The sequence below is a fragment of the Mastigoproctus giganteus genome, chromosome 9 (genome assembly GCF_048544385.1).
Source record: "Mastigoproctus giganteus isolate SK-2022 chromosome 9, ASM4854438v1, whole genome shotgun sequence".
NCBI classification, from domain to species: domain Eukaryota; kingdom Metazoa; phylum Arthropoda; class Arachnida; order Uropygi; family Thelyphonidae; genus Mastigoproctus; species Mastigoproctus giganteus.
Genome location: NC_143583.1, coordinates 54,747,725 through 54,770,433, shown reverse-complemented (window position 1 = coordinate 54,770,433; position 22,709 = coordinate 54,747,725). Strand labels below are relative to the sequence as shown.

The following is a 22,709-nucleotide window of genomic DNA, read 5'->3' as shown; positions in this document are numbered from 1 at the left end:
ACAGATGGACTAAGAAAATAACAGAATGGTACCCAAGAGGAGCTAGAAGAAAACCTGGAAGACAAAGGCGGAGATGGATAGATGAAATTCATGAGTTTTTGAGTAGTAAATGGATGGCCAGTGCTCAAAACAGAAAGAACTGGAAAGTTGCTGGAGAGGCCTTCATCCTGCAGTGGATTGAAAATGGCTGATGATGATGATGATGATGATTCTGGTTCTCACATCACTTGATATATTACTGAAATCGGACAATTCCAATCCTCCTCTTTCCTCTACTAGTGTTCGTGAATCCACTGTAACATTACCACCAGTTTCTATTCGGGCATGGATCTATCAAAAAGAAGCTGACCCTAATGGGTGTTGAGCAGCACCCCTACTGCTCTGGTGGCCAAGAAGATGGCTGGAATAATATGATTTATACGTGTCCTCACTACGAAGACTTAATGCAGTTTAATTTCCAAAATACACGATCCCCACGAGACGGAGAATATCTGTACATCACTGAGCAGGAATATCACCTAGCTTATATCAAGTTTTACCAAGAAGATCACACCTTGCGCAGGCAACTGCCTTAATTGACAACTAGTCTTCTGGCCATTCTTCTTAACCTTCATCTTTGAAGGACACTCTCTTCTCTCCGGAAGTTGACATAAATATAACTGAATCGGTAGCCTCTAACTGAAAACAACCTTCATGGACTTGGCAGCCACTATCTTGACACAACCCAACCAGACGTACTAATCTGCTTATAGGGTAGGATTTTCTGAGCAAACATACGTTAGATACTGTTCCTTACCACCAACAGAATAACTTCCCCATCTGGACATTTGTCCAGATGAAACTGCTAACCCAACTTTCTGGGTAGGACTCCAAGGTTGCATGACCCCGGTAGACCAATGACGACCAACCTCCGTCAATCTTGCTGGGTGACTTTCTCTCCCGCACCCTTGGGCTTCTCCCACACTTAATCCTTCGCTTAGTGGAACAATTCTAGCTCCACTAAACTTATAGCTGCCGCCTGCATTAGTTCAGCAGCTATTCTTTTTCTACTTCACTCCCTTCTTGACTATCTCTCCGTGCTCACTTCAATTTTTTTTTATTTAGTTTTTTTACTTGGTCTCTGTCCAAGAAACTGAGGCGACTCTGGCGGAGACCAGACAGAGAATTATGGTGAGCCTGGCTATCTCCTAGCGATGTGTGTGGGTACGGGAGAGTCCCACACATCTACTCACCTCTTTAAATCTATGGAGAGTTGATAAACGTGCTTACGGACGCCTTCGTTAAAAGCGTTACTCAATTGACACAGCAATATTTACCTACTTTGGCTCAGGATCGGGTTAAATCTACCTCCACTTCTCATAAAACTATAAGTTTGGAGTCAGGAAACAAAGATATCGAAGCTGAAAGTATGACTCCTTGTGTAAACATTGTACAAAACGATTCTGAAATTAATGCGTTTACTTCTCAGGTTAATCTGGGTGTTCTTGAGGATAAGGGCATAAAAGACAAAGAATGTCCGGATAAAATGAATATTGATAAGTCTAAGACAGACCCAGTTTTAATGATTGATGCAGAATGCCTTGCAGATAGTGCTAGTATGCTAGTATGCAGGCGGCTTTGACGAAAATAAAGAAAAACTTGAGTGATTTCAAGGCTGCTGAAACCAATAAAGTAACTAAGGCAGCCTCAAACATAATCCATAGCGTTTGGGCAGAGATGGAAACAACTACCACGTCATTGATAATTCAAAATGAGAAAATAAAAGTCAAGACAGAGGAATTACAAGTAAGTGCTAATATGTTTGACCAAATCATGAGTGGCAAGGCTGGTTTGATGTCACCTTTACAGCCATCTTACGCCGATAAAGTCAGGATCAGCTCGACATAAACGGAGCAGATGTATTCTGGAGGGGACAGAGTGGGACGAGGGCAGCATTATAATATAACTGACCCTAGAGATAGGATACTTATGGAAGCTAAAACTGTTACAACACAAATCAGTGTCCCTCAGCATGTGGCAATCTTTAGACCAGTGGACGACTCGAAGCTGGCCTCAGGTTCGGAGGTTAAAGAAGTAATAGCCAAATCTCTGCGTTCTGAACATAAAAATTTAAAAATTAAAAACGTCAGAATTGTAAGAAATGATGGTGTATTAGTTGAAACATCTAATAAGGAGGATTTAGAGCTGCTTAGACAATCCTCCACATTTCAGAAGTTGTTGGACTACAGTCGGACAAACCAAAAATGACATTTCCTACACTATTAGTTTATGATGCTTCAAGAGATTTAGCTAAGGAAGAAATAGTAGAGGACATCTTTATGAAAAATCTTAAAGATTATGGCTTTACTTTTGAAGAGAATAAGAAAGAAGTGATGTTACGTTTTAGCTCCGGTACAAAGACAAAAGTGATAAATTGGGTGATAGGTCTCTCACCGTGAGTATTTAGACATATTTTAGAAAACGACAGAATTTTCTTGGGATTCTCAGCCAAAAAATTCAGGAAATTTACGATAGTGACAAAATGCTTCCGTTGCTTGGGATTTGACCACCTCACGCAGTTTTGCCCCCACAAGACTGTATCTTGCGGTCATTGTGCGGTTGGGGGAGATATATATGCAGATTACCCCATAAAGAACAACCCCCCGAGATGTATAAACTTAAGAAGAGAAATAGGGACAATGCACATTCTGTAAGGGATCCACTCTGTCCAGAATATCAGAATGCAGCTGAACTTGCAAGACTGAAAATTGCTAATGAATAATACACGAATAAACCATCTAAATTACAATAGATCTACCAATAAATACTTCCTAAAAATAATGCAGGTGAACGCGCAACGTTCACTTTGCGTTGCAGATGAACTAAGAGCTTGGTGTTTGTAGGATAAAGTAGACATTTTGGCTATTCAAGAGCCCTACTTGATGTATAGACAAACGGATAAGTTATATCACGTTGTTGGATACCCGGTAGTACCTAGAGTCGTTGCATGTGAATCCAAGCAGCCAAAAATTGCCATTGTTGTATTTAATATAGTTCTAACTGTAACAGTCATATCTCGTTTTTGTACATCCTTTTCTACCTGTATCCATATTTCTACCCAAGTTGTAGACTTCTACATGTTTTCTCTATATTGTGCTCCAAATGATAATATTGAGCTACCAATGCATCTTTCGGAAGAAATTGAAGCACTTTTCCTAGTGCAAATATATTGGTTTCAACTGACTCCAATGCAAAATCCCAACTCTGGTTTAGCGAAAGTAACGTCGCTAGAGATTCTGTGTTTGAAGAATTTATATTGACTAACCATTGGAATGTGCATAATCTTCCCAACATTCCAACAACCTTTTGGAACGTTCGCGGACGGTCTAACATAGACCTTACCGTTTCCTCTTCATGCTTGTCGCAGCATGTAAAAAACTGGATGGTCTGCCCGGATGTATGCAATAGCGATCACCGTGCTATTACTTTTGACTTAGTATTAAATGTTAGGGATGGAGGTTCTTCAGGTCACTTTCAGGATTTAAACCGCTTCTCTGTCAGAACCAAGAACTGGACCACATTTAAGTAAGTCTTGCAACAAGAATTTTCAGATGATAAAATTGCACAATTGAACAGTTTATGTGCAATAGAATATACGTACTTTGTGCAAAACACTCTTAACAGAGCTTTGACTGAATCCACAAAAAGAAAAGTTAGGAGACCTGGCTTCACCCCATGGTGGAATCCCCAGTTATCTGTTTTGAGAAGACGGGTTATAGATGCAAGGAAGAATTTCCAGAGGCACTGATACTTAAAAGAAACATACGTTAGGCGACTAAAAGAAGTCTATTGTCAATTACGTAAGGAATATTTCAAAGCTATTGCGGAAGCCCAAAGATCCTCATGGCGGAAACTAGTGTCCCGTACAGGTAATTCTGATCCATGGGGATCATGGATATATATACAAAACTTGTCATGACAAACTTGTAATTCCTGAGATATATAGTTCTGTTTACTCAAACGGAAGTTTGACTACTGACTGGCTCTCCATAGTTGAAGCTATTATAGAGAGACTTTTACCTGGTGATCACCCAGAAAAAAGACACAACCGAACAAGCTCAGATAAGGATCTTACAAGGGATCAAATGACACGGAACTATTTAGTCTAGATGAACTTGCACTTGCAATTTCTAAACTCAATCTATCAAAATGTCCTGGAATGGACTTAGTTGAAAATGCGGCAATCAAAAGATTTCACCAACATTTTCCACATATAGATATTCAACAAATATCTATTACACGGGACTTTCCCAAATTTTTGGAAGATTGCGTTAGTAAAGATGCTCAGGAAGCCTGGAAAATTGGCAACAGATCCCAAGGCATATCGCCCTATATCCCTTCTAGGAAATCTTGGAAAGTTTTATGAGAGATTATTAGCGCCTAGGATGCAGAAGGTTTTGCTACAAGTAATATGCGTTCTAATTCACAATTCGGCTTTAAGAAAGGCTCCTCCACTGAAGATGCCATCAGAAATTTGATGAATCTATGTAAAACTACAGACAAGAAATACATGATGGTTATTTTTATCGACTTTGAGGGCACTTTCTATGCACTCTGGTGGGAGAGAGCCCTCAGGTCACTTCGAGAGGCAGATGTGATGATTTACTATGTCAAGTTATTAGATATTATTTTTCAGATAGGCAGATAAAAGTCATTTATATTTGGTATTTTCAAAATTCATTTCCAGAGGATGCCCAGAAGGCTGATCCTTTCTCCTCTCCTCTAAAAGAAAGTCAAATTTGCAATAAAATGGCATATGCTGACGATTTAGTGCTATTCATACCAGGCGGGTCAAGACTTTTTGCTAGAAACACACGGGAAAGAAATCCTGGATGATTTGCTGGAATGGTCTAGAATAAACAAATTAAAAATTTCTGAGACGAAAACTAAAATGATGATTTCAACAATAAACTGGATTATTTAAGGGCCTCTAAACTTCATATCAACAATGTCCAAATTCCTTATGTTTCTCAAAATAAATATCTTGGTCTCTTGTTGAGGATAATAAATTTTCTTTTATCCCCCACGTAAAGAACTTAGCTGAAAAGATTAAGACGTTTACTGCCAATGTGATTAGGCTCTCAAGTGCTGAACGGAGTATAAAGCACAAAACTTTGGAATTATATTATAAGGCTATATTTTTGCCAATTGTAGTATATGCGGCTGCCATATGGTTTCCTAGGGTTACTCATGCCACAGTGAAGGCCAAACTTTTATCATTTGCAGAGAAAGATGATATTGGCAACACACAGATGCTGCAGAACAACATCAACTAATGCATTACAAGTGATCTCAGGTTGCATTCCGATTGACCTTTATGTGGTATACCGAGGCATGATTTCTAACTTAAAGAAAGGTTTGGCAACTCAAATCCTCGACATTGCAAATAATCCGGCCACAGACATTCGGCAGGCGAAATTAATCTTTGGATAAAATTCACTGAGAAGTAGAAATACAGATGGTAATCCAGTGAAACAGGACTTACTACCAGAGAGTTCATTGAAGATGAAACGTTTGCTGTAAATAAGAAAGTTGTGGAATGGTTTTATCCTTCAATGATAACGTCGTATTTAATAACTGGACATGGTTCACTGCGGGATAAATTGTGTAAATTTGGACTTGAACCTGACCCCTTGGTTATTGTGGGGCAGTAGAAGATTGGAGGCATGTTCTGCTTTATTGCCCGGCTTATGACCACTTCAGACAAGAACTATTTAACAGCAGTCAACCTATTAGGACGGATAACCTCGATATTTTGATTCAAGATGCCAAGAACTTTGCAGTATTCCAAACTTTTTCTGACAAGGTGTTTAAAAGAAGACGCACCTTGTTTACTAATTCTAGAAGTGGACAGTAGACTGATGTATTCATGAAATTATATTTCTATCTTACTAAGTCAAACAGCTGTTAACTTAGAAACTAAATGTTGTGTTCTTAAATGTGTAATAATATAGAATGTATATAATGGTATTAATTATACATAGAATTTTTTATTTATTTTTTTTTCTATTTATTTTCTTTTATTTTTTCCCCTCGGGTTGGGCAGCCTGAGGTCTCCTGTCCTTTGGTATTGCACTCCATCCACTGGATGACAAATTGGTGCAGCAGTACTAGATTACAGAACCCTGCACAACTCCTCATCTTAGAAATGGGCAGTGATTGACCTGGTGTTGATCGCTCTAGAGTGTAGACATCAGAGTTACTTTTTCAACACAGATTTTCCAAGGTGGAGTTCGACTAAACGTCTAGGTGCCACCCAAAACAAGTATACACGCATGCTTTATATCGTAGATCTACTCTTTTCTATATCAGGAAAACAGTAGGTGTATCTAATAAAATTGGCAGTCAGTGTACGTAGAAAGCGGCCTAGCACTGAATTTTAACTTGGTACTGTTGCTGCATACAAGTAAACATTACAATACACAATGGACAACGCCGACATTTCCGGTACAATACATTGTAACTGAACGCTGGAGCTCCGGTAACCGTCCGCACCACGAGGAGGTGGGCCACAACCATACACGTACTGTATAAAATGTAAAAAACGAAAACTCGCACCCACAGGCAGTAGTACAAGTCCTGTGGAGGCTAGCATAACCCAAATTAATAGGAGAAGCAAAGAAAGGTTCAACCCAGAGATGCTAGCGTCCTATCTTATCCAAGTGTGGCAATACATTCATGCATACTCATTAACACGCGCAGAATCACACTCATACAAGGACAGACGAAATTTAAAAAAAAGTGGAAAGAAGGACAACACAACATAAAATGATTCCGCGTCAACCAGATTTTTGGTGCCAGCAATCCCACACCGATGTGGTGCTGGCAATTGCAGATGCAGGCCAAAGGAATTCTAAAAAAAGTTCTGAAGATGTACTGCTTAATACTACGCTTGAGGAGCATCAGAGCAGTGGGTCTTCCGTTCATCAGAAAGAGTCAAAGACATTGAAGGAATATAGACTCGGTAGGTTATTGTAATTGATATCGTATATTTAAATTGTTGAATGACTACCTAGATTGCCATTTTTGTAATATTTCAGCATTTTGTAATTTCAGCATATATTCTTTTGTTTTTTAGGTTCAGCTGTAAGATCTAAATAAATATCTCCAGAATTTAGTGGCATACTTTTTCTGATATGATAACTAAATCCTTTAAATATTAGATGAAAGTCAAGCGGTTGGAGTTCCTTCTAAAACTTATAATGGAGGTGTAGATACTATTCTGCACGTTCTTAATATTACCAGAAACAAATATCGATGAGTAGTTGCCAATCGTGCCTGGATAGCAAGAAAGACAGTGGGTCTAAACCAGATATAGCAGCCGTGCATACAATAGGCATGAAAACATTATTATAATGTAGGCGTAAGGTATTATTTTTTAATCCTCAATCATGGCTTGACACTGTGAAGATCACAGCAGAAATTTTTTTTAACTTTCATAGTGAGAGTCTGGATATGTAAAAAAGAGGAAAAGACGATCGTCAAATAGGACACCAAGATGTTTGTGTGTCTTAACAAGTGGAAGAGAAGTGTTCCTTGATACTTTGACTAGCATGATACTTGAAGGTTTACGGTTGGAGGTTTTTGGGTAGGAAGAACCTCGAACGACAGTTCGACTGAAATTTCATCATAACTTGCATAGAATAGTTTGAAAAGTAACTTTTGAATAGGAGAAAGAGTGAATAAGGACAATTTGATTACTTGGCATTCGCCGATGACTATTTGGCAGACTTCAGATAATTCGACGCTCAAATCTGGTGGTAAATCTTTTAAAAAGCAAAGTGAATGTCATATGTGGGTACTGTGTACAAATACTACATGTGATTATACGTGGATTTAAAATGAGAAGCATTCGTCAAAGCATTGAACAAATTGCACCCAACGTACTCCACTTAATCATTATTCGTATTTCGGAAATGTTTTTAAATATAATTTTCATAAGAAGAAAGCTCTGATTTTTCTCTGGCCTATTCCATCTCTTTAGAAGTGCAAGAAATTTCCGTTCCCCCCCCCTGCATCTTATCCGCTTTTACTGCCATGTGGTGTATCCTAGCAACAATCTATCACCACCAGCCTCTAGGTGAAGTGTACGTATCCCGTTGCTTTGCTCTTGTATCTTGAACTTGTTTGCCTCCCCAAACTCCGCTCCACTTTTTAGCATTAATGAAGCTATCACACACGCACGCACGAGGACCAAATTGCCCATTGTGGAAACCAGAGCCTACCAAGTCCTGAGTGGGTAAACATCCCTGCGTTCAAAGTCAATATTTCTCTAAGCAAGGCCTGCTATTAAACTGATTACAGTGACATCTGACACCTCAACGGATAATTTTTGGCACGTGTGGTCCGCGAAACTGATTTCTCTCCGGCACACACAGTTTGGTAGAGTTACCGCATCCATCTATTTGTATGCTGATGCATACATTGTGTTGGCTGATACAGTGTGCATGGCAAGCATTAGCCTGATCAGTCCTGCCTTCGGCAGCATTCCGGACAACACCAGACGTCTTGGTGGAAGATGGTGAGTAAAACCCATTTCATGTTGTTATATTTATATATTTTTTGCTTTCATCTTATTAAGATTTCATCGTTGCATTTGCTTGAATGAAGTTAATTGATTGTATCTGTGGTACGATTTACGAGGTGCATTCCAAAGGTTCCGTACACTCGCTATAGCTAAGAAACCCCTGCCCTCGTATGTAGCACAGCGGTTATAATCGCAGTCCTTCCACATCGAGTAGAAAGTGGCTGAGTTCGAATTCCGTCATTGACGCCAAAGATTTTATGGGCTCTTTCCATAACGTGGCAGAATTAGTCGGTCTCAGCGTGGTTTTTACTTCTGAAAAGATGTTGCTGTTGTAGTTGTAGGGTTTTAGGCTCATCAGCGACTAAGGCCATATTGCTTCGTATATAAACAGTAAATTGCGTGTGTTCTCTGGTCGGTTATCTGTTTGCTGAACGAAAACCCAAGTTTCCGGGAGAAAAAACCCATGATTAACTCAGTCACGTTGTGAAAAAGACCCATAAAAATTCCTCACACCATCTACGAGACTCGAACTCGAGTATTTTCCATCCGGTGTGGGGAGGACAACGATTCTACCAACTGCGCTACCCACCAGGGCTAACCAAAAGCTCTCTACTCTTTTGTTTCTACGCCATGTCCACTGATGATGTATTTCATCAAATTCATTTTATGAAAGGTAAAAATAAAAAGTGAAATTTTTCACTTTCCCATCTCCACTATACTGTTAATAAAATATTAGCAGATATCGATTTTCTAATTAAGAAAATCGATATCTGCTGTATCTCTTGAGAATAAGAGAAAGTATTTCTCTTATTTGTATTCCAGTTATACTGATTTTAAAATGTTAAAATGTTCCATTATCTGTCAGTAGAGACGGTCCTCATGGCAGCCATCCATGACAGTATAGTGGATTTGCCACACATCCCTAGTTTGGAGATGAACTCGTCGTGTGAGTTCGAATCCCGTTGGAGAATTACAGACACAACTCCAATTATCATTTCTAGCACCATATGAACTTGTGTACTCAGAAAACAAACAAACCTTTTAATGTTATTTAATTCTCCGATCAAGTTCTAATCAGAAAGGTAAATAGAATGAAAAGCATAAAAGTCAATCGAGATAACATTGTACTCATAGTCAATTGACATGCAGCATATCTATTTAGGTAATGTGAAATGCAATATCTTTTCTGATTAAACCACATTTTCTTCTTTCATAGGGACATTATGACATGTTATGGAACACAGTTTTTACTATGTTATGCGTGATAGGGAAGTCCACTTCGCTTCCCCAAGGTAGGTGTCCTTATTACAGAAACAGCTGTTTGCGTTTTTAATTTCTTTTTTCAAAATTTGTGGATGGAAATCAATCTTGGTGTGAATTAAAGTAAATGTTTTCACTGGAGATAACTGTTTTCGCGCTGTTGTTTTTTTAGTTGGATTGTACAATATCTTATTTAATTGGAAGTTTTTCCAATGATTACAGTATATTCGAGAAGCTGTATCGGTGAACTATAAAACAGTCTTTGTTTCCTATTTCCAGATTCTTATTCTACGTTAAGGACTTTAGACAAGTTTAATGTTCAGTACGCTATAATGGAATGGATTGAAGAGAATTTGGACTGGAAATACTCAACTAACCTCACTGATTTCAATGCAAATGTGAAAAATGAATTTCAAGCTGTGTTCGGTCAATGGATGTTCCGATGGAAACTCTGGGCCAGAAGGATCGAAAAAATTCATTTACCACCACAGATTTCAAGGGCCGTTGGTGTAATTTCCAGTGGTCTTGCCTTTAGTGACATCATAACATCAAAGTAACGTATTAAAATATTTAATTTTTAAGTCTAATTTTATATCGATCACAGATTCCGCTATGATTTATTTATTTATTTATTTACAGAAAGGCCTCAAAATTACGCTCATTGATGATGTCCATTTATAGTTCGATGGAGATACAAGTGGAAGAGCTTAATATAACTTTAAAGGGCGAAGATGAAGTTAATAGGATTATTGGTACTTTAAGAAGTCCAGAATTGGCTCGAAAGCTCTGGAGCAGTTGGAGTTCAAATGTAGGAGGAAGCTTGAAGCAGTTATTTCTTGAGTTGGTGAAAATACTCAATATGGGTGCAAAAGAAAATGGTAAATATAATTTTCTTTCTACCATTTTTCATGTTTCTTTTTTCTTAACTTTAATTCTCTTTGTGCGAAACCATTATTTTGTTTTTTAAAAACTGCAGGCTATAAGGATATTGGCGCTGCCTGGCGGTCGGAATTACAGATGAAAGATCCAGTAGCTGATGCTTTGACTTTGTGGAGGGAGGTGGAGGATTTCTACGGTCATCTTCATGCATATGTGCGCCATAAACTGTTTCAGCTGTACGGATCGGAATTTATTTCTAAAATGAAATCGCTTCCAGTCTACATGCTGGGTACGAACTTAAAAATTAATTAATTAATTTTGAAAAATTCTGCAGGAATTTTCCGATCACTAAATAATCTGATGATGCTTTGCAACTGAATCAATAATCAAAGTTAAATGGTTTACAATTTGAGAATTGCTCTGAATTATTTTTCCACAGGTTCTGTTCTTTTACAGGAGGCCTCTGGGCAGACAACTGGGAATATTTGGAAGATATTGTGATGCCATATCCAGAGATTTCATCTTCCAATTTAACAGACTATTTAGTAAGAAATAATTTCTCTGTGAAGGAAATGGTTAATTTTTGTGAACGTTTTTATACTTCCATGGGTCTCACCAGAATGGTCCCTAAATTTTGGACACGGTCGATGTTTACGAAACCTGCTGACAACAGAACAGTAGACTGTCACAGCGGCGCCTTTGACTTCGTGACTGGGGATGATTACCGGTAGGTGGCACCTATTAAGCCTCATAAAAAATTCTGTAAATTGTAGTACATACTTCATGTTTGAAATGACAGCACTGTAGTCTGTATTACGCAATCCATGAATTGTTATTATTGGTGCTGTTCAAGGATGAATTAGTCGGTAGCATCACCACAAAGCTACATCATCACCGTATTTAAAAAAAAAAAAAAAGATATTGCTGTTATTTCAAAGAGAGATTGTAATGTAATCTTCTAGGTTATAAATTTCTTGGTTATAATTTTATCGATTCCAACTATGGAATCCATGTTTTTCAACTTTTACAGTTCCACTCTAATAATTTTCATTTATTTTTCTCAGAATAAGTAATTTTATGATTATTATTTTTAATTCTACGATCCTTCCGTAAAATTAATATAGAGAGACCAATGTAATAACGTATTTTTAAAAAAGATATTGCTGCAATGTTTGGATGGTGTTATGTTGAGATTTGAATACATATACAAATCTTAGCATCGCACCATCATCGTCGCTTCGCTGATAGTTTCCTACAAACCATCAACAGTGCTTAGCTTTCTATGGCAAAAGTCTTCTTTGACTCCATCTTCTAAAATAAAAATCCTTCGAGATCAAATAAGTATTCTTTGCAAATCACTCTGTTGGCAAACTATTGACGAAACACTATATATGTTGGTCGTTGAAGGGTTCTGGCTCACCAGCAACTTAGGGCATATTAAGCCGTATGTAATAGGTGGAAAATTAGATGTGTTGTGTGGTGGATTTCTGCTTGCTGCACAAAAAATCCGAGTTTCCCGCAAGGCAGACCATGCTATCTTCGTCTGAGACCGAATAACCCGGCCACTTTGTGAGAAAGAGCCATAAAAGTCTTCACGTCATTGACGGGATTCGAACTCAGGTATTTTCCAACCAGTGTGGAAAGGAGGGTTATTATATCAACTGATACTAACTTTTGTTATTTATACTATGATATTTCTTTAATTTGAAAGGAAATAATTTTAATTCCACACTTATTTTAAAGTTTTGTTCGGTTTTGTAGTTCTTTAAAATTCTGCCATCTAGTGGTATGCGCAAAAATTAAAATTAGTGTACCAAAATTTGATCCAAATTTTATTTTTTCAGCATACGAACTTGCGCGCTTGTATCAGAAAAAGACCTCCGAAGGATTCTCCATGAGATGGGTCATATACAGTATTTTATGGCTTATCGCCACCAACCAATGGTGTTCAGAGGTGGTGCAAATTCCGCTTTCCATGAAGCAGTGGGAGAGACTATGGTCTATTCAACATTCAGTCCCTCGTGTTTATATAAACTTGGTGTTCTGAAAGGAGCAATTTTTACGAAAGGTAAGATGGAGAAACATTTTGGGCAGTAGGTGAGAGTTATTTGTTTCCTGTAGAAATTTTTGTTGACCGATGAATTTCTTTCTTCTTCTAGAACAGGAAATTAACCTTTTAATGAAGCAAGCATTGTCCAAAATTGCATTTCTTCCATGGGCTCTGGTCGTTGATTTGTGGAGATATGAGGTGTTTTCTGGAGAACTAAATGATCAGGATCTTACAGCTCGCTGGTGGTATTTGAGGTATGTTCTTACATACAGAGAGAAAGATTAGATAAAAAAATATAATTATTAATTTTGTTTCAAGATTGAGAACACTATAAGAGTTATTAATTTTTTTCATTTTTATAGGGAAATTTTTCAAGGCGTTCGGCCTGTAAGTAAAGAGGATTTAAACCGGTTTGATCCCGGATCAAAGTACCACGTTGCCTTAATGATACCTTACATTAGGTAAGTACCGCTAAAGGCAAGATCATAACGGTAAAACATTTTGAGTTTATCTTCTTTAATTAATAATGAAATATAAACAGAAATAAGACTTTCTGTTTGTATTTTCTTCGGCTGAAATCAGAAGGGATTTTTGTGGCTGGAATCCGAGACATGTCTGACTATTTCTGTCCATTATCACGAGGATGCAATAGCGACTTCAATAACACGCAAACCGACTTAGAGTTATTTATTTTTATCGACAATCTCGTCACGGAGGGATTAGCTTTGGAGATCAGTTTCTCTGGCAGTACACGTGACTCTCCATTTTAGTATCTGAGAGTGGTCTTTAGGAAATCCTTGCTTAACATCTGTTGGCCAGTTCTGATTTCACGGAGTGCCCTCAGACATCTGTTGGGAAGGAGAGAGTACCTGGATTTTGCGTAGAAGCAAAACCGAACTATCCGTCTTTGCAAATGGAAGTTTTAAGAGGTTTCTATTGGAAAATCGATCTGGGGGAAGCTTGCTTCGATCCATGCTCTATCGGGGCAATTTCTGCGAGCAGAATGGCATTTGAGAGTGGTTCGGAGTGTGCATTTACATTACATTTGGAATCGTTTGAATTATTAAATACTCGTGCGATTGATGAACAACACGAAGCACCTTTTAAAACAATACTGAAGGTGCTCCTCTCCTTCTTTCTTTCACTCAGTTCTTATTTATACACTTTGTTTTCTTTTTGCTCAGATTTCTCTGCTCATATATATTTTTTTTCATTTATTATTATTCATTTTATCTCTGCTCATATATTTTATTCATTACTATTTTCTAGTTGATCAGATCTATTTTATCTTTATACCACAATCTTCCACGGCTTAGTTTTTCCTTCTTCCTTTTTAATTTTTTTCTATTTCTTCCTACTGTTCTGAGTACTGCTCTGCACCACTTGTCCCCCAATTTATCCATCTTGTTCTTTTAATTTTTTGATTTCTTATTTTTCTTTCTTTTTCTGTCCATACTGTTTCTGTTCATACTTTTTCTCACATTTTGCTTCTACTTCTATTTCCTTTTTTTCTATTCCTTATGTAGAATTCAGTAAACTTTTCATGTTTTTTTGGTCACAATTTTTCTAGTTTTGTGCATTACCAATTTTATCCTCTCTTTTTTCTCGTTCTGTTTTCTTCTCTATGTTTTAACTAACTTCTTTCTATTGGTTCTCTATTTCTTTATCGCAATTTTTTCTACAGTTCTTTCTGTTCCTGTATATTTTTAACTTTTATATTCCATTTCCCCTTTCTATTTATTTATTTTTCCTTCTCTTCCCTTCTTTCATTCTTTCTTTATCTCCTTCTCTTTAGCAGTACCTTTCCATTTCTTCCTTTATCCCTCTATTTTCTCATTTATGCATTCTCTTTCTGTTTTCTTCCTTTACATTTCTTTTTCTTTTTCTTTCCTTTCTTTCTTTGTTTTATATCGTCCCCTACTATCCATATTTTTTGCGCTTCTCATTGCTTTGTATTTCTTTCTTTCTACCATTTTATTATACAGTATTTCTTTTTCTTTCCCTCTACTCCTCTTTTTCTTTTCCTTCCTTTATTCTCCTATACGCAACATCCTTGTTTTTGTCTTTCTTCTTCTAATCTGCTCTTTTCTCTCATATTTTATTACCCCCACCCTCTCTCTCCAGTAATTCCAACACTTATTTTCGCCTCTTCCCTAACAGGTACTATTTCAGCAGATTTTTGGAGCACCAATTTCACGAATCACTTTGCAACTTAGCGGGATTTTCCACTGAAGAGCTACTTCATCGCTGCTGTTTCCTGGGATCTAAAGAAGCAGGAGAAAGGATAAGGTAAGGAAGAACTTTTAGATGTCCAAGAGTTAAAGTTACTGTATTACAAGAAAATGAATTCAAAGTGAACTTAGAGATTACACTGGTCTAACAGACTCCTGGGAGTAGACCATTCTTAAAGAAATCGAAGAAGTATTTAAAGAAAGTTCAACCGTAAGCAGACACAAGAGAGAGAGAGAGAGAGAGAGATCCCATATACACGACATCATGCTTCTCACATTTCTAAAGATCTGGAAATTAAACTCGACAGTTCTTAAAAAATCAATATTTTCTTTAAGTTTACTGTTAACAGTTTAGGCAATTGATTTATTCATTTTATTTAACTTGTGTACACAAAATGAGTATTTTGTTAAATTATCAAGTTAAATAAAATCAATAAATTAATTTATTATGTTTTTATTAATTGCCTTCATAACTGTATAGATTAATGTTAATATTTTAATAATTATAATTATTAATTATTCGATTTTAATGCTATTAATTATATATGGTTGTTATTAATGATATAATATAATTTTTATTAAATATAGTAGTTGAAAAAATAAATTAAAAACGATAAAATAATATAAAAGGGAAGCAAAGAGCGTCTAAAACTATGACTAACTCACCTCAGAAAGAAAAAAATCCGCTGATAATTTTACAATTTCATTTAATTTCCGATCAGAATGAAAGATGGCGCCACAGTGCTATTTTAGCAAACATTGGCTGTTTGGAGTAGATTGTACACTGTATTTGATCGAAAAATGTTCTTAGAAAGTGGACTTCTTCATTGTGACCATAATTCCTGGTTTAGACTTCTATTTCCTGGATTGTCTTGTGCCAACCGTCAAACATTGAGGAGGTGGAGGATCAACAATGGTGTGGGAAGAATATTTTGGTTCTCTTTAGCTCCCATCATCATCCTGAACGGTAGAATTACTCCCACTGATTCCCTTGATATTTTTGTGATTAGGTTCACCCCATGGTGCAAACTTCGTTTCCCATAAATGATACCATGTTTCAAAATGATTATGCTCCAACATACACCGCCAGATGTGTCCAATCTTGGTTTGATGAGCATGATTCTCCCATGTCCTTCAAAATCATCCGAATTAAACCTTATTGAGTCACTGCGGGCATATCTGGTGAGGAGGGTGAGAAGCTGATTTCCTCCGCCTTCATCACTCAAGGAGTTTGAAACGTTCCTCCATTTGGATGATCCAGTATTCCTCATAAGGTAGTTCCAGATTTATTTGAATCTATTACACGTACAATACAAGCTGTTTTAAAAGCAAAGGGTGGCCCAACACCATATTAATGCATACCTGTAACTCTTATAACATGTTTTTACAGTATTTTGTCCACCCCTGTATGTGTGGCCTTACCTTTTTTTCCCCCGAAATCCAAAAGTAAAGGAGAAATCAGACGTAAATGGCAAAAGGCATGTTATATAGAAACTACAACATACATACACTGAGTGGCCATTTTATTACACCGCCATCAAATGTATCGACATTGCCCTGATAAAACAATAACATCCAGTTAACGATAATCCTTTGGATTACCATTTTCAACGGTAATTAAAGAAAACAGCTCGTTGATGGGGAAGGCCAACGGAGGCCACGCTATTTACAGACATAATATATGCAGAGAATATAGCCCAAGCCGTTGATGCACCTACAACCCTAGAATAACAACGACAAGCTGATGGAGGTTGACAAGACTTGTGCGAGGTAAGAGAAAGCCAGTTAGTCTCAAACAACCCACTGCAACAGTTTTAACCAAAAAGGCATTTCAGAATGTACAGAATTTCTTACCTACTCACGGATGAAGTATCGTAGCAGACGACCGAACAAGGTTCCACTTCTGTCAGCAACAAAACAGGAAGGGACGGTTATAGTTGGCTCTGAATCCTGGAGAGCGGTGGATTGGAAAGGCTTGGCCTGGTTCTTTCCTACAGTTTCACTCTAATGGGAAGACCACCTTATGGTGAAAACAGCATGAATTCGTGTACCTGTCCTGCCAGGTGTCAAATATTCGGTCTGGTAGTGGTGGTGGTATCTTGAAGTCAGGAGTGTTTTCGTGCGCACTTGGGCCTTTTGATACCAGTAGAATGACATCCGGATAGCATGATTTTGCTCCCTTGCATTATTTTTCCAAAACTAATACATGAGTTAAAACTGTCCCATTTAATTGATTTCAAGCGTTTTTTTAAGCATGACAGTTTTGACTTTAGTAGTGTCAGTATTGTTCCAAACTAGGTGCATGCCTTCACGGCTGCAGTGTATCAATATGCGAATGGTTCTTCTAACAGAATCTCTACTCATTGAGCATCTATGGAATGAGGTGGAACAAACTCTTCGGAGTAGAGATCTACAACCATCCAATTTGCAAGAACTGTGGGATTCATTTGAGTCAACATGGCCTAGCATCCCTGTTGTATGCTTTCGATACCTCGTTGATTCTTCATGCCTCGACGAATCCAAGGTGTTCTGAAGGCTAAAGAGAAACCTACTCACTGTTAAGCAGCCATTGTTATTCTAGAAGACAATCAATTCCCCTTTATTATCCTATATGCTGGTGACACATTAACCATACCCGAAATTTGAACTTCAGAAGAGAAAGTGACCACGAAAGAGAACACAGGTCACTGAGTAATGTCCTTTATCCTCTAAGAACACTACATTCCCAAAAGAATACCCTACCTTGGGTATCCTTTAAAATGGATGAAGCTACTAAAGCATTTGGTAGCTCCTTTCACTAAAGAAATCTACGAGATCTCGGCTATTATAAATACTTCTTCATTCTCAGTGACTGGTGATGCTTCCACTGCATTTCACTGCTTTTTAACCATTCTATGACAGCGATTTTGAGTAGGAAACTTCACCATATGCAAGCCAATATTATGTTATAAATTCCTCGTGGTTCTTTCCCATCAGCAGTGAATAACCGAATCGCTGCACTCTAATCCATTTCGGATGCACTGTTATTTGAATTCCATACAAAAATTGCACTCACAAGTGTTGTTATGAAGTAGCGTGTCGATTAATTCATTTAAGCTTCAGCACGTCCGTTTATCTCGCACTTCTGAGAACTTTTGCGCATCGATCGTGTTTTTAATTAAACATCCCGTGTATGTAGCACATTCCGTGCCAATATTTCACTGAATAATTAGGAAATTATATGTGCATACGGACGTGTTGTGCCTGGATAATTTGCGCTGTCAGTTTTTGGTCCATTAGTATATATGCATAAAGCTCTTATTATTTTCAACGTGTTCGTCCGTCTATCTGTCCATCCATCTGCTTTTAATAACTCCTCTTTCACCAAATAAATTTTTTTGAAAGTATGAAAAGGATTTTCATTTTCATTTTTATTAACTTTGGCAGAATTTGTGCTAGAAATTATAACAAAATTCTACTTTTGTATTTAAATACATGTTGAAAAGAATATTAAAAAGAGCAGTGTGGTAAAAAGTCCACTAAACATTCAAAAATCATTTTAAAAATTGATTTGCCATGTGTCAAATTTTCCTTTCTTTGGTTTTCTTGCAGATTCTTCTACTTTACAGTCCTTCTTCAGCATCCAACAATAGTCAGCCATCATGTTGACATTTTACCTTCCCTGGTACCCATCTCCGTGTCTTTAATGTCCTGTTGAAATCTCTCACCCTATATGATTAAAGAGGCCTGTGCGCTCTGGATTCATTATTATCAAAATTACTGTAGCTCAGAGCGAAAACTGATGCAAAATAGATTGTGACAAGTTTAGTAATAGTATGTATCTAATCTAATATATGTATATTAGATTAGATCCTATTATTAAACTTGTCACAATCTATTTTGTATCAGTTTTCGCTCTGAACTACAATAATTTTGATAATAATCTCTCACCCTGTTCTTCGCTAACACTTCCTATGTTTTCTGGGAAGTAGTCGATGTGGGAGTGTAAAACATATACCTTGACAATCATGTTGCGGTCCAGCTTCCTGAAGTTTACCAACATATTTTCTACAATACCCTTGCAGTCTGGATCTTGTTGTTCCCTAAGAAGTTCTCGACAACAGATTTGAAGCTAATCCATGCCTGTTTTTCACTTTTATTCCTAGTTCTCTCAAAATCTCGGTAAGTCATCAGTTTTAGCTTTTGGTGGATGTCGATGGGAATTTAGTACAAAGGCAGTTGAAGCGAGGAACTTCTTGAGGTAAAGCTTTCACAAACTGTTTCAATCAAACCCAGTTTGATATGTAATGGTGGAAGGAGGAGGAGTCTACCAAAACTGTCCTCAAAACTGTTCTTTTGATCCAGACAACAAATAGCCCCCCCTTTGACAAGATCTTGGCATCCCAGTGTTTACTCCTTGCCTGATTATCACACTCACACAAAAAGCAAAGCATTTTTGTGTAGCCATATTCCACAATTTCAATGATTTAACACAGGTTCGCCAAGCTTTATGTGGATCTCGTTGTTTATCTTGGTCACCGAGTTTCCCTCCAAAATAAGAATAATGCACATTTTTTTATAAATTCTGTACTATCTTGTCATTGCTTGAGGACTACATAACTTGCACAAATATAACAAAATTAGTTCGGATCGTTCAAACACTTGTATTAAGAAATTTTAAGCATAAATTTGACACTATAACCTCAAAAATAAACTAAACACTTCTGCATTGACAGCTCAAGGTCAAGAAACAACTTAGTGAAGGGAATGCTGCCAACATGTGAAGATTAAGGTTACAAATTCCCAGCGTTAAACTCCTAACTTAATACATTCAATAATACAATTTATGACACCAACTTAAGTGAATTCTGAAACGAATAAGATTTCTGAAATCAGGGTAAAAATTTAGTTAAAAACCGCTATTAGTTGACGAACATTATCGAAACCCTTGCTGTTCTGGGCCCCCATGTCGGAACAGTACATATTCAAGAATCTGCAAGACAATAGGGAAAAATAAATGTCTCGTAAACACCGCGTTATTGAACATATAAGTGAATCTCTTGAGGAATTCAAGAACCTTATACACCTTCTTAAAAGTTTTCAAAATATGAGGAGCGAAAGAGGCTTTGGAGGAAAAGAACTCCCCTAAGTCCTTATGATGGGATTTACGCATAACGAATTAATTATTATTTTCGTAAGGATGAAAAATCTTTTTCTTTCTAGGGTCTACTTTGATAGTCAGCTTATTTTGGGAAGCTCATTGTGAAAATTTGTTGAGTGCCTGGTGGAGTAGGGGCGCACTGTAGATAGAGGAAACAGCCACGTAGAGCTTAATGTCATCTGTGTAAAATTTAATAGGAGATGTCTCAAAATGTGTGGCTATATCTTTCATATACTGCCTTACCATTAATATCCGGACACCTGCCTTTAGACAAAAATAGAGCTTTTATTGTGCAATTTAATATTTTGTGCTGAAACCTTTTGCTTTTATGAAGGCCTTCAATCTTCGCGGCATACTCTCAACCAGCTTTTTATAAATGTCAGGTGATATGTTCCTTCACTCGGCCTTTAACGCAGCCACCAGTTCGGTCTTGTTCTTTGGGCGATCTCGATGTGCACATACCCGACGATCCAATACATTCCAAAGATGCTCGATAGGGTTCAGATCAAATCAGGATTGATCTGAACCCTAAAAGTTGGATTGGGCTGGCCAATCCAACTTTTCCACACCCATATCCTCAAATCACTCTGTTACGACCCGGGCAGTATGGCATGGCGCGTTGTCTTGCTGATACAAGTATGGGCCTTTTTCCGAAGTATTGCCGAAGTATAATGTTGGACTTGCATTTGTCCAAGTTGTCCTGGTATTTCACAGCATTCATGGTTTAGTCTATAACGACTAATGGGCCCAAGCCAAAATATGAAAGGAGCCTCATATCATGACACTGCCTCCACCAAACTTCATCGTTGGAGGGATACAATCAGGAAGGGACTATCCTCCTGGCATTCGCCACATCCAGGAAAGACCATCAGACTGGTAGAGTGCGAATCATCCCGACTCATCTGTCTATAGGACTGTTTTCCACTGCTCTATAGTCCAGGATTCGGCTCCTGGACTATAGAGCAGTGTCACTACAACACGTTAATCGGCGTCTAGCATTTGTTAAGGTGATCAATTCTGTTGAACTGTTGAGACAATTTTGTTGAATATGCCATCTTGCATGCTCACTTTTGCAATTGTCTGGTCGAAGCCCAGTGTACATATTTATAGCAGGTTCTGTGATGTGTTGCATGCATAGGACATGTTTTCCCATCCATGGAGGGGTGTCCGAATATTAATAGTAGGGCAGTGTATATATATATATATATATATATATATATATATATGTATTAAATAATAATGGGCTCAGGGAGAAGCCCTACCTGAAAGAATGCAAATAATTCGTAATATTTTAATATCAATCTTTTTTTATCTTTAGGCACATGATGTCCCTCGGTGCATCGCGTCCATGGCAAGAGGCGTTGAATGTATTAACCGGAAAGCGACATCTATCGGCAGCTCCTCTACTGAGATATTATCGCCCTCTGTACCAGTGGCTTGTGCAAGAAAACAGCCGCAATGGAATCCAACCTGGATGGAACAGAGGGGTCACTGATTGATCGACAAGGAACTTGTGATAAGTTTTGAGTGAAGCAGTGATTTGTATTTCTCCTGAATGAAATAACATAAGTCATTAATGTGGATGCCACACACACGCACACATTTGTTTCCCGAACTCGGAAATGCTCCAGAACATAATTTAATGTTGTAGGCTTGTGATTTACTTTGAGTATTAAAAGATTACATTTCCTCCCTTCTTATCATTCTCTGACCAGTGGGTGGTAGAAGACTTTTCTGACCATTAAGAACAGCCCGGAGAGTGTTTCTATCTTTTATTACAGCTGCTGCGTGTGATTTAATGTTTTGGCACCCTCACGTAATATCCCTACCCCTCATATTATATCAAGATGTACGTGTCATAAATTATATCTGTAGTATGGGTAATGAATATTTAAATGTTTTAGATTAATATCTATAATCATTATCAATGAATGCACCACGCATGGATACACAACACCATATGAACCTTTAAATTTAAGACTTTTCTTTCAACGATTCTTTATCAATAAGTAAACTTAATCAATCCTTCGAAGAAGTAATTATTTAAATTTTATATCCACTAGGTTAATAAACTTGAGAGATTCAAAACCTTTGAAACTTATGATGAAATTTGTGAATACATAATCGCGACCCAGCCAAAAACAGAAATCTTTATTCAATGTCTACATCGCTGTATGGATTCCACTAGGGTATCTATCTGAGAGGGTCCAGCTCCAGATTTGACCATTCTTCCATCAGGATATTTGTTAACTGCCGTATTGTGGTCGGTAGAGAACTACGAAGCCGAACTGCCCTTTCAAGTTATCCCAGAAATTTTCTATTGGATTCAGATCTAGAGAATTAGTCGGTCAGCGTAGTGTCAGAAATCTTGGGAATGTTCTTCGAATCATTTCAGATACAACTTTTCACGGTGGATACTTGCGTTGTTGTCTTAAACGAATCCATCACAATACGGGTAAAAATGAAACACTACAAGATGCAGTTGGTCCAATACGACCCACTAAAAACCCATTGGAGGTAACTCGACTTTTTAACGGTATGAGTGGACCCAGTCCATACCATGATACCACTTCCAGTCACTTG

General features: G+C 37.6%; 1 protein-coding gene across 1 annotated transcript; it reads left to right on the top strand.

Annotated features, from left to right (window-relative positions):
• The first annotated feature begins 1,408 nt into the window (after nucleotides 1-1,408).
• On the top strand, nucleotides 1,409-21,625 carry LOC150080250 (angiotensin-converting enzyme-like). The gene is made up of 11 exons (XM_090380665.1): nucleotides 1,409-1,603; nucleotides 9,783-9,858; nucleotides 10,106-10,379; nucleotides 10,466-10,704; nucleotides 10,803-10,994; nucleotides 11,162-11,432; nucleotides 12,550-12,773; nucleotides 12,865-13,009; nucleotides 13,118-13,216; nucleotides 14,916-15,044; nucleotides 21,445-21,625. The coding sequence occupies exons 1-11, from the start codon at nucleotides 1,409-1,411 to the stop codon at nucleotides 21,623-21,625; spliced, it is 2,025 nt and encodes a 674-aa protein (XP_090236791.1).
• Nucleotides 21,626-22,709: the final 1,084 nt, after the last annotated feature.